This window comes from Medicago sativa, chromosome 5, assembly GCF_051527215.1.
Source record: "Medicago sativa cultivar Bolivia chromosome 5, Bolivia_mono, whole genome shotgun sequence".
Classification (NCBI taxonomy): Eukaryota; Viridiplantae; Streptophyta; class Magnoliopsida; order Fabales; family Fabaceae; genus Medicago; species Medicago sativa.
Window position 1 is genome coordinate 58029964 of NC_140753.1, and position 13894 is coordinate 58043857.

The 13894-nt window shown below is 31.8% G+C and overlaps 1 protein-coding gene across 2 annotated transcripts; it reads right to left on the reverse strand.

The window, feature by feature from the left end:
• Positions 1–6403: 6403 nt before the first annotated feature.
• LOC146923445 (U2 small nuclear ribonucleoprotein B'' 2-like) lies at positions 6404–12236 on the reverse strand. 2 transcript variants are annotated; one of them, XM_085708591.1, is made up of 5 exons: positions 12108–12236; positions 9988–10160; positions 9392–9485; positions 7469–7554; positions 6404–6987 (listed from the first exon to the last, which is right to left on the reverse strand). In XM_085708591.1, the coding sequence occupies exons 1-5, from the start codon at positions 12178–12180 to the stop codon at positions 6712–6714; spliced, it is 702 nt and encodes a 233-aa protein (XP_085564717.1). In that variant the 5' UTR covers positions 12181–12236; the 3' UTR covers positions 6404–6711. The 2 variants fall into 2 exon arrangements, with proteins under 2 accessions (XP_085564717.1, XP_085564716.1); XM_085708590.1 differs by having other exon boundaries at positions 6404–6990.
• Between the last annotated feature and the right edge of the window lie 1658 nt (positions 12237–13894).

Here is a 13894-nt window from a genome sequence, read left to right on the forward strand (position 1 = left end):
CCTAGTTTTACATAAAAATTGAATAGTGAGAGTACAATCAAAACTTATATAGTTTTGATGATCTCAATACTTAGCAACAATCAATTCGTCATGACAATTTTATGTAAAACCTGAATTAATTATGAGATTTGATATCAATATGCTTATATGCAACATCAAATAAAATGACAATCAATTTACTTTGAATAGAAATAAAAACAAACTATATAAGTATACAGTTACCCTAGACAAAATTTTATTGGCTGAAAATGATCATTATCTTATTGCCATCAAGGGGAAGTTAGGCACCTTTTTTGCATTTTCAACGCAGGAATAGTTTGAGAAGATAGGATGAAAGAAAAAAGAGTAATGATATTTTGACATCCATTTGATGACAACTTTGTTGACAACCTTGTTTTTCTCACTTTTTATTGATCAAAAACAATGGAGAGAGAAAAAAGAAGAGAGAGGATAACAACATCATGTGAGTATGAGAGAGAAAGTTGTCCAAAAATTGTCAAAAAGTGGTTGTCAAAATATCATTTCTCAAGAAAAAAATGGGAAAAATGCAAAAGGTAGCAAATTGATATTTTGGGATTTAGATTGATCCAATTTGGTAGGCAATCTTACTATATTCTAGAAGATGATGAAGTGTGACATGTCCATGTGACGTACTTGAGAAGATTAGGATTGTATTGTCTTTTCTTATTGTCATTATAATGCATTGGCAATATCCAAGAAGCCGCCATTAGCTTGGGCTATAAGAAGCCACCTCACTGAGAGAGATTCATCACTTTAGATCAATTTTTTAGGTACATTCCCTACCTATGAAGCCCGGATACTCCAAAATGGTGCCGTACCCGTGTCGGATACGTATCGGATACCGATACTCCGCGGATACTCCCGGATACGTATCCCAGAAGTATCCGAATGATTTAATTTAATTTTTATTTAAAAATATATTGGATACCTTAAGGATACGTTAAGGATACTCCCGGATACGTATCCCAGAAGTATCCGAATGATTTAATTTAATTTAATTTAATTTTTATTTAAAATTTTTATTTGTATTTTGATCACAAGTATTAATTTTTGTAAATTGGGATCATTATATTGGCCATTACTTGTAAAGGGTGACTATCTTCATACTACCTTGGTATCATCATATTGCAGGTTGTTTATATGGTTGTTTTGGTTTAAAGGATGCTATCTTAGTTGGTGAATGGTCCATTGTATTTTGACTTGGTGTAATTAGTTTTAAGATTTCACCCTATTTATTTTTTGTGCGTTTATGTCTAATATATATATTAAAAAAATTGTAAACGTATCCAAGCCGTATCGTATCCTAAATTTCAAATTTTTGACGTATTCGCGTACCCGTATCGTATCGTACCCGTATCCGTATCCGTATCGGGGCTTCATAGTTCCCTACACCTTAGATAATGATTTATTCGAATGAGAATATGTTTTTCCTACAAATTATCTTCACTTAAGTTAATTTTATTCGAGATATTATAAAAACTAAATAAAATAGAGATAACTCATTCGATTTGAATGCAAATTTTGATACATTGTATTACGAGATTGATCCGAACAATCCATGTTGGTAGGTTATTTGATATAGTAAAAAAAATTGTAATTAAATAAAATGTATAATAAATATATATTTTATAATATAAACTTAAGAGTGGATTGTTTTTCTCTTGTCTAAATTTCCATTGTTATAAGTATCACATTTGATTGTTTTACTGAAATATTTCAAACATGAGTCTTGACTTTAGACAGAGGTTATTATTTTTATTTTTATTACCAAAACAGAGGTTATTATATTAAATTCATAATTTTTGTTAAGGAGTTTTATGTCCACTTTGACCATTGTAGTTTCTGAAAAGTCAACAATCCAAATCTTTGACTAGCCTGACATACCTTCAATTTTATTTCATTCTATCATATGTTGAGACAAGATAAGCCAGAGTGACAAGAATTTCATAACATAGTTAATTAATTTCAGAAGTGCCAAATTAATAAAGATTTGGCATAATAGTTTTGTTTCAAAAAATTCCTTAGACTTTCACTTTCTGACAAATTGTAAAACAAATAGTAAACATTTAGACCTTTTTGACGTCATTTGCAAACATGACTGATGATTTCCTTTCTAGCATTCTTGTGTGGTAGCAATAATAATTAATTATTTAAACCCGTTTAAGTAAGTGGCTTTCATTTACTAGTTAATTGGCTCCACTAAGCATCTTATCGGATGAGGTACTATTTGCATCTCTTGGGACCCTCTAAAGAATTGTTCATGTCTTTTTATAGGACCCAAATCAATGTAATAACATCATGAAAATTGCTCTTCTCCTATCAAAAATTGTGCACTCTCATGCAAACCGTTAAAGCGTGACTTAAGTCATGTAAGTATTAAACGTAACGTGACTCAAGTCACGTTGAAGTCAGCGTGAGTTAGGTTACGCTGATTACAGGCCAATATGAGTTAACTCACGATATAGCAGCAAGCAACATTGAATGTCACTAACCAAGTAATTAATGACCCGTAATCTTTACACATTCATAATTTATCCGAATTACACCAGTTTAACAACATAATCACACATAATCTTGTTGGCTCTTCTCCTATCAAAAATTGTGCACTCATACAAACCGTTAAAGCGTGACTTAAGTCATGTATGTATTAAACGTCATGTAAGTATTAAACGCAACGTGACTCAAGTCACGTTGAACTCGATGTGAGTTAGGTTACGCTGATTACAGGCCAATGTGAGTTAACTCACGATATAGCAGCTAACAACATTGAATGTCACTAACTAAGTAATTAATGACCCGTAATCTTTACGCATTCATAATTTATCCGAATACACCAGTTTAACAACATAATCACACATAATCGATAGAAATTTCACAAAATCGTCGTTAACCACACAATCATATAATCATGCATAAACGATTCAAATTACACTAATTCGTCGTTAATCATGCATAATGACTTAATCACACTTAATGACACATAAACGATCCAAATTACACAATTTTTTCGTTAAATATACAAAATCACACATAAACAATCCAAATTATACAATTTCGTTGTTAAATTACACATAACATAAATTCATTAAAATTCAACATTAATTTCAGAACATTCATTAAAATTCATTAAAATTCAGCATCAATAATCCAAATCTTTTTTTTTTTGAGTAATAATAATCCAAATCTTTTTTTTGAGTAATAATAATCCAAATCTTTAACTAGCCTGATATACCTCCAATTTTATTCCATTCCATCATATGTGGAGACAAAAGATAACCTAAACTGACATATATAATTGTTTTGATGCAAAAAAAATCCTTAGACTTTTACTTTCTGACTAAAATGTACAAAAAAAAATAGTGAACATTTAGACCTTTTTGAGAAGTCAATTGCAAGCCCAAGCATGACTTAACTTGACATTTTATTGAATTTATCTTTGAAGATTTCCTTTCAATCATTCTCTGCATGATAGCAATAATAATTAATTATTTTAACCCACTTGGGTTGGCCCAGTGGTATTGGCTTGGGACCCGGGAGTGTGCTCCTCCTCGAGGTCTCAGGTTCGATTCTCACTGGTGTCAATTTAGGTGGGCTAATTTAACTTATTTAAAAAAAATAATAATTATTTTAACCCGTTTGAGTAAGGGTGTGTTTGTTTCAGCTTTAAAAAAAATAGATTTTGTGTCAAAAGAATCTAGAGATTTTTGTTTAGAGACTTTAAAAAAAATCTGAAGTTATTTGTGTTTGCCTACTATCATAAAAATCCATTTTAAAAAAAAAATGAGTTCTAACATGCACATGTGTTATCTCCTTGTTGTTGAAAAAAATAAATTTTGAGAAAAGCTAATCTTAGGGTCAAAATAGATTTTTTGATCCTAAACAAACACTTAAAAATGAAAAAAGTGATTTTTTTAAGGGAAAAAATAGATTTTTTTTTGAAAAATTTGAAACAAACGGCCCCTAAGTGGCTTCCATTTTATAGGTCTACTCTAACCTGTTATAAATGTGCATGGATTCCTCTAAGATGTGATAAATAGTAAAACAATAGTTGTTTAGATATCTTCTCAATCATCATTTGTAGTTCTAAGAAAAAATTTAAATTATTGAAAATCAATTTAGAATGCAGAACAATGAAGTTGCGTATTGAATATGTTTATTTTAACTTTTCCCTAATGTTGTACTATTTCTATCTCTTAGGACCCTCTAAACAATTTTTCACGTCTCTTTTATAGGTCCCTTTGTCCATGATTCCAATCAAACTCGAAGAGATAATGAAGATAGACACTAATTTCGTGCAAAAAAATTGACACATCATTACTGTTTTACATGCTGCCATCAACGGCGAAGCTAGAAAAAAATTACGCATGGGCCAACTATAGTGAAAAAAAATTGAAACAAACATATTAAATTATAACTTTTTTAGATTTAGTCCTTACAAAAATTTTATTCAATTTTTGTCTCAATGTTTATAAAATTTTACACAAAAAAAAGTGTTTAGTCTTGCATTTAATCTCTAACAAAAAATAAAGGACTAAAATTAAACAAATCTTAGGAACTCAACACAAAAATCACTATTTAGAAACGTTGGACAAAATGCGCTTCAAAAAACCAATTTTATCCATAATTGAGTGTTTACTAAATAAATTTATAATGTTTTTTTCAATGTAAATAACTAGGTTATTTCCAAGAAATTCATTGTCTATTTAATTTGTCTATTACAATTGTCATGATAATTTTTATTGTTGAAATAATTTTCTCTATAGTTATTATTGAAACCGGAAGTATCAAACCAATACAAATAAATCTATCAATCATGTAGTATTTTTTTTACTTATATGCTAATTTTTGACAACCAAATTTATTTGGGGTAGCTCAATCTTTATTACATGGGGTAGCCGGATATAAATACATACCAATCAATTCAAGAATAATTTTGTTTTTGGGGTAGCCAAGGCTAGCTCTCCTACAAGAGAGGCTACACCTCTGGCTGCCATTATCAACAAATCGTCAAATGTTTCAAGACTTTTTTACACGAAATTAGTGTCTATGTTCATTATTTTCTATATTGACACACACGAATTAACTGATCTCCACCGTTGATTTGAGATTAATTGGCTTATATCACATCTTCATCAAACTATTTTTCTTTTCCTTTTTTTTAACAAGACATCAAATCCATTGATTTGAGACCAGACAACTAAAATTAATTATTGCATCACACATTTATTGCATGGTATCCAAATTCGTCCTCACTTGTTGACTTGATTTTTGGTGACAAAGCTCAACAATCCTCTTTCTTCCACAATAGACGCCAACATTTTGGGGTCCCTTTGATTAGAGGTTTTTAGGAGGATATGGGTGTTGGATTGAAAAAGTTAAACACTAATGTGTGAGATTAATAGCAATTTAGAAGAAGAATGAGAGTCTCAATGAATAATTACGTAAATTATATTGAATGGAAAAGAATATTATTTTACAAGTGCAATAACCATTTTTTTAGAATGGGTTATGTTAACTTACTGTTGTTACTTGACTAACAAGTAAACCTATGATCAAGTTATTCACTAACTAACTAACTCAATCTTATTTAACATACTTCTGACTCACGTAACTAAATCTTTAGTGTATATAGCAACACAACTATGCACTAGAGTATCAAACCACCACATCCTCTATAGTGTATCATCTAGGGTGATCCTCTGTGGTGATTCACTGGGGTGATCCTTTGGGGTACATCATCTGGTGCCTAGTTTAACACAAGTAACTAACAATCTAGTTTGAGAGGAGATATTTCTAATAAAGTGTGTTTGGTTCAACCTTTTAATATGGGGAGGGGAGGGAAGGGGAAATAAAGCTTTTTTTTTTTATCTCTAAATGGGAGTTTTTTTTTGGAGAGGATGGGGAGGGATGTAAAAAAGTAACATTATATTGACAAAATTACCCACAATTTTTTTGTTAAAATCCTAGATTATCGTTTTTGAAATAATAAAATCATATTTATCCTGTTTTACTTAATTCATTCTTTTTAACATCAATTTTTTTCGTTAACATCAAACACAGTACACTAAAGTTGTCCTGTCTAGTCTCTTGTTTCTTAGCCGATCAAACAGACCCAAAGGTCGACCAAGAATTCAAAATTATTTAGCATTTAGAACAACAAAAATTCACACTCAAGTTTGCGCAGAAACTACACATTGGAGTGGTTGGTGACCTTCGAGCATGTGTTCAGTATTATACTGCCGAGTTTTTCTTAATCTCAATATGTTGAGTATTATCAACTCGTTACTTGATTGTTCGATCAGTGACTTATGTCAATGGCCGGTTAAAGTTAATTTGACAATAAGCAAACCATGGACATGGGGGGGGGGGAATGGAATTGCAATAACGTAAAAACCATAGCATTGTCTAGGTCAATGAAAATGAAATGAAACAGCTAATAGAACCTAGTTTACAAAGTAACTGAGAAAAATGTTATACAGAGAAAATGAAAATAAACCACATACAATCAATAGACATCATTATACCAAGCACTATCTCAATCTTCCCACAAATGTGATAGATTTCTCACTTTCCGTCTACTTTAATCTAACTTCCTGTAAACTTACAACTTCTGCAATTTGTTTTGAAAAGATCTACACCAATACAGTACGCAAAATTTGCTTTGAATATTGGCTGCAGAAAATCGATTAGTTACTTCTTAGCAAAGTTTATAATCATGGGATTTTGAGGGGTGATTTTGAAGCCTTGTAGAGCCTGCATTGCCATGGATGATTGTGCCTCATCTTCAAAATCTACAAATGCGATACCTGGCTTTGCTTCGATCAAGCGCACTTCCTTAAAACCTGGGTATTGTTCGAAGAGCATTTCGAGCATCCTGCCGGTAGTTTCATAAGGCAAATTCTCTATGAACAAAATATTGTTGGGAGCAGCTGCCTCTTGGGCACCGGACCCTGGACGGAATGAGGCCTGCTGATATAAGAGTACATTTCACGTGTTAGTTGCATGCAAATTGTAATATCAAAATACGAGCACGAAATTCAACATTACTATCATATCCACGAGTTAAATTGAAACATATTGTGACAAAAATAATCATTCTTTACTTGCTTCTTAAGTGCTCACGAGACTAATGATACAAACATTGACCCGATGACCCAATTTTAGTGTTGTGAATTGCAGATTGTGGAAAATAGCAGTTTGTTCAAACTCGGCTACACAACAATGGTATAGCACCTCCATAACCGCTATTTCACAATATTACGTACTAAATAGCGTATCAGGGAACAATAGTGATTTGTTCAAATTCCGCTATGCAATAGCGCCATAGCACTACTGTAGCCGTTATTTAACAACGTTTAACAATAGTAAACTCTATGCAATCTAGAGGCAAAGTTTTTGCTGGAGAGAAAATCAGGAATAATAATCAACATAGATTAAAGGAACTTACTGTTGAGCCACCATTACTTGCACCATGTGTTCCACCATTAGGCACAGAAGATTGTTTTGATTCATCAGCATACCTCTTTTTCTCAGCTGTACAGACGAAATAAAAGTAAAAAAAAGACAATGAGAAAATACTTCCAATTCAATAAAGAAACTAACGATAATTCTTAAGCAACAAGATCAGAAAGTGATGATGGGAGGCATACTTAAGGGTTTGTTTGGGAGTTAAAGAGGGGAGGAGAGTGCTTAGGGTAAAAGGAAGAAGGAAAGAGAAATGGATGAAAAGATAATCCCTAATTTGAATGAGGGAGTTTATTTTCCTTCATACTACAAAATCGCCCATATTTGGGGGAACTCAAGAAATGTATTGGAGGAAGCTTTTGGAGGGCTTAAATAAATTCTTCAAATCCAATCTATGTTGTTATAATATGTCAAAATTAGAAATATATTAATCAGAAGCATTCATTTATCATTCTCTACAAAAATACTCTATCAAAAAACGCTAAAGATTTTTCTCTCTTACCCTCTACTTCCCTCCCCCCAAAGCCCTCCACTACAAACTCGCAACTAGAGCATAAGATCCTTAAAATATAAAGTATATACAGCTTAACAGTTTATGTCTGGAGTTTGAAGTTTTGATATTGTTCTCTTAAAAATGTTTAATATGAGTAATCATACTGCTAATAAATCATGTACACAAAATAGGTAGCCTAGTTTTCCATATTGTGTGGGAGGGAACATGGGGTGGATTTTTTTTAGGTGGGGGATGAGGAAACTGATGGATGAGACACATACACCACATTGCAAAATAATGAATTTATAATCGCAACCGTGACATGTTGACTACTAGTGGGTTAACTTAATAAGGTTGGGCACAGTTCAGTTCAGTTCACCAAATAAACCAATCAGAACCAAACCAGAAATATGGTTCAGTTGAACTAAACCAAGTTAGTTGCATATCAGTTGCACTGAGCAGAATTAGTTCTTTGGTATGAAGAACTAGTTTACCAGAACAGACCTAATGATAGGTTAGCTCAAAAAGCTTGGTCAACCACATTTAACAAAATTAGAGAAGAGGTATAGGATAAAACTCTGAAAAATCTCTACTCAACAAATTATGAGGCAATTTGCCCCTCTTCCCTCCCCTCTCTTTCTCACATACTCACACAAACACATATATATTATGCACATGTATATATATTACATTAAAAAATACAATAAAATACACACATTCAGCGAAAAATTAATGTTTAGTACAAAAGGTTATTGTAGTATGTTTTACACAATTGTACATTGTCGTGTATTAACCACCAAGCAATATATGAGGCACAATTGTCTTGTGAGCTGTGACTATTTGTTCTGAACTATTCTGCTTGTATAGTATCATAGTGTGTCTGAAATGCATCCGAAGGTTTTTTTGGGAGTTAGGTGGAGACAGGAAAGGAAGATAGTTCCCCATGGAGGAACTCGAACATGAATTGAGAGAAGACTTGGAAATGTTTTGGAGAATTTTAAATGTTATCCATATCCTTTCCCTCTTCTTATATTACTCTCAATAAAGAAAACGCCACTCGTAAGCCTCCTTCTCGACTGCTCACCTCTAAAAACACACCCAAACAAGGCGAGGTATTCCCCCTCGTCTCTCCCTAAAGCTCTCACCTCCCTTTATCTCCTAACTTGCAAACAAAGACTAAAGGAATATTATAACTTTCCTAATATTTTCTATCATTTTTGGTTCTAATGAATGACTAGTATTGGAATGCTAAAATCTTACATTATATATCATCGTTCAGTGATTGCAAACAGACATTACCACTTCAAAGGGATAAATGATAATGGTAGATTTAATGTGCAACAACCCAAATAATAATTCAAAAAGTGAGGATGATTATGGTTTGAAAGGAAAAAATAAATGACCATTCTTCACCTTTCTCCTCTTGTTTCTTTTTCTTCTCCCTTGGAACAAAGCTTCCCTCTTCTTTAGCAATACAATCTGACTTTGTTTTTGCATATTGAATTCTCTGCACAAATTATTTACAACAAAAGCTTTCAGAAGCATATCATTGATGGAAAAATAGACAGATCAAAATACCCCGTAACTTCATACGAAAACAAGAGAAAAGTAAAGAACATGAAATATATATCATCCACATCTTTCATTCTCATTCTTGATATTGAACATACTGCCAACAGGACAAAAGATTTCAAACCAAAGAAAGCTAAACATAATATTTAATTAAGAATTCTTACAAGATAATGAACATACACTGCATACAGAGCAATACATGTTCAGACAAAAGTAAATTAAACCATAATGTTTAACCAAGAATTCTTACAAGCGGCTATATTTGGGCATGATTAAACAGAATTCATGATGTCCAATGGACATTAAGAGAAATTACAAGATTCAAAATTAAACACTGTAAGATAACTTGAGCAGGCAACAAGAAAACGTGATAAAACACAACAGGTTTATGATAACTGTACACAAATTAACAGATATAGGCAGTATAACTTTAATACCATAGGTTTTTCATAAAATGGGAAGTTTTGCATCTGTCGCACTGCATTACTGGCAGCAGTTACTTCGCTAAAACAAACCCATGCCTGTCCTCGAAGCTTAGGCGTCTTTAGAGCAATAATGTCCAAAATCCTTCCATATTGAGAGAATAAGCAATACAGAGATCTCTTTAACTCTGCCACAACGACAACAAATAGAACATAAATCATAATGCTAAATTGTCATAGTCAAAGTTGTTTATTTAATTTGATAAACATAAAAAGAAACCCCCAAGACCAGCAAAACAAAATCCAATTACAATATCCCCCCGAAATGGAAAATCAAGAGCAATCACCATACAAGTCCAATATATATATGGGGACCGAGTCCTCTATCATACGTCAAGATTAACATTGTTTAATAAAAGCACGTAAGACGTTAATCTTGACATATCTCAATGATATACAATAACAACAACAACAACAACCAAGCCTTATCCCACCAAGTGGGGTCGGCTACATACATCAAACGAAACCATAGTGTTCTACCGAAAACCATGTCTTTCTCCAACTCATAGATATCTAGATCCTTCTTGATAGTTTCTCTAATAGTTTTTGTAGGTCTTCCCTTACCTCTAGTGATTTGACTCCCCACTAATCTACTCTCCTAACTACAGCATCCCCAGGTCTTCTCTCTACATGCCCAAACCACCTAAGTCTAGTTTCTACCATCTTTTCTAATAGGTGCTACCTCACCTTTCTCTAATGTTGTCATTTCTAATTTTATCCAGTCTAGTCTTACCACACATCCAATGCAAGTATGCAACATCCTCATCTCTGCTACGCTTAATTTATTTTCATGTTGATTCTTTACCGTCCAACCCTTTGTCCCGTACATATGACAATGATATATCAAATAATTCTTGGATTTAGTAAATATTTATACATAAGGTCTAATATGATATTAACTCCCATCCAACATTGAATTTTGTAATACATATATCCAGTAAAAAAGTTATTCAACGATATAACAGTACCCATGTATTACACTGATATACTCCCTACATATAGGATCTGTTATATCATTGTATAACTTTTTACCGGATATAGATACTCCCTATATATATGATCTGTTATATCATTGCATAACTTTTTACCGGATACAGGATACCTGTATCACAAAACTCACAGTTGAAGTGACAGTATATATATCAAGTTACTCGAAGAGTAACTTTGAGCAGGGTTACTCTGCTTACTAACTCAATATAAACCCTTAATTTCATCAATTCAACCATCAAATTAAAGGTTCTTATTAACTACATCATCGCCACAATTTTCATTAACTTTTTAAAACCATGCGAGACTTCATAAAATAAGTTCGAATAGACACATAATAAGCTTTTCAAAAATTTAAGTTAATAATATCAAGTATTAAATAAGTACTCTGTACACAGCTGCAAATTTCTAATTTATATAATACTTTGAGTGCTTCATCATTATTAATTAATATAACCAACAATAGATTGGCAATTCAATGTTTATAATGAGAGTTATTAAGCAGAGTAACTCTGATCAGAGTTACTCTTAAAGTAACTTGATCCCTTTTCTCATACATAATAAGCCCATTTGGATTGGCTTATTTTTAAGCTTAAGAAAAATAGCTTACGCAAATAAATAAGCTTTTAAGTTAATTCATAAGTTCTCACTCGCTAACAAAAATTGTAGCTTCATAAGATGTTCTTTCATAAACTACCTTGACAACCTTATGAATAATACATAAAAGCTTAATTATTCGCATAATCTCAAAAATAAGTCAATCCAAACGGACCCATTGTCCAACTAAGAAATGCCCAGTTAAATTAAACTAAATTTTCAACATCTTAACCTAAAAACATTCAGCATTAGAAACACGAGAATCAATAACACTAATCCTAACACAAATCCAAAACTACCCTAATAATTCAACAAAAAACACTAACCCAGTTAAAATTTCTAACCATAACTCTCAAGCAACGTAATTTTACACATAACTAACTTCAAAAAATTACCAAGAACCGTTGAAACCTAAAAAAGTAGTAAAAAGCAAAATTGAAGTAGAAAAGTAAGAAAAAAATGGGAATGTAAACGGTGTTGAAGAAAGTTACCGTCTTTCTTGATCTTTTCATTGAGATTCTTAATGTAAATGGTTTGATTTGGAGGTATATCCCCTGAAAGCATCCTCTCTGGTTTGGTTCTGATGGAAAGAGCGATGAACGTTTAAGCCCTAGCTCGATAGTCGAGACTCGAGTGTGTTACATAGTTTGTTTTTGGGCTTTTTTTTATTGAAAGTTCAAAGTTTGTAACATGGGCTTGGCCCATGTTTTATAACTAATTACTTAGATGCTATTCTTACCACCAACTACTTGTTATATGAGTACATCTCTGTACGAAAGACTGCAGAGACATTTGATTAGAGGTGTTAGTGATAGTTTAAATTAGTTTTGAAACAAAAAAAATTATTTGATACAAAGATTGAAAACATGAGGTTTGGTTTAGTATGGATAACTCGTTTTAAAAAAAATATGATCTGACCCAATTTAATGTGGTTTAATTTTTATCAATTTTATGATATTGAAATTAAGATTGTATAATTTTCTATTAATATTAAAAGAAAAATACGCTCTTGAAATTTGTGTGATCAACTTTTTAAAAGTGTAAAAATGCTCTTTTCATTAGTGTACACAAATTGTGAAATAATAATGTAATATGTTTTATTATTTCACCCAAAAATAATAGTTTACAAATATTTCATTGATTGATAATGTATCAAAATTAATCCGTCAACTTTTAAAAAAATTACTTGTGCATTTTTTTTGTGAAGTTAAATTAGTCCGTCCAAATTGACATCGTTGAGAATCAAACTTGAGACATTGACGAGGAGCACACTCCAAGATCCCAAGGCAACACCATCAGATCAATCCAAGTGGGTTTTACCGGTGCATGTTACGAGATTTTTTTTTTAAAAAAAAATTAATTTCTAAACTTGTTAAACTTATTGTTTCTATGAAAAAATTTGATAAATTTATTATTTATTTTCTAAGAAAACAAATGTCACTTGTTTTTTAAAATACAACAAAATAATTATTAGAAACAATAATAAATATTAGAAATTTGTTTGTAAGGCTTAACTTAACTGTCAATATAGATGTTATTAGGCTTGTCATTTTATCTATAAAAAAATAGTTTTAAAATATAACATAATAGATACCAAAAATCCTATAAAAATAAACCGAAGATAATTAAAAAAGATTTTTTTTTTGAGGAATTAGAAAAGATTATCTCCCATATAATTTAAGTGTCGCAAATTAACTAATCTCAAAATCTAAAGTTGAAATACACTTTTAGTCATTTTATTTTAACTAAACAAGATTTTAGTCCTCCATCTTTCAAACATAAAATAAAATTCAGTCGTAAGTTTTACTATAATTTTAAGGGTTTTTTTTTCCACAATTCAATTTGGGCCTAATTGTTTATGTCGTGTAATATTATTAATGATATGTAATTATATTTAATGGTGTGACTTTGTTGATTTTTTCTGCTGAATATATTGACCGCTCAAAAGGACAAACGAGTTAAGGTCTTGGAGAGTAATGATGTGGGAAGGTAGTGGTTGTCGGGTAAAAAACATCGAGTGTTGTCTCTTTATTTTAGAGATTAAGTTGTGTGTATACTAAACATTACACATAAGAGTTGTGATAAAGTTTGTGATCTCTCCGGTGAGGATGGATGAGAGGCAACGGTGGCGAAAAGTGCTCTCATATGTTGGCGATGAATCTTTGCGGTGGAACAAAGGTGTCTGCAGACACTCCAACACTCAAGTCAATAATGGAATTAAGAAAGTGTGTGTAGAAAGTGTTGTGAAAAGTGAATCATACATCGAGGGTGAAGCAAA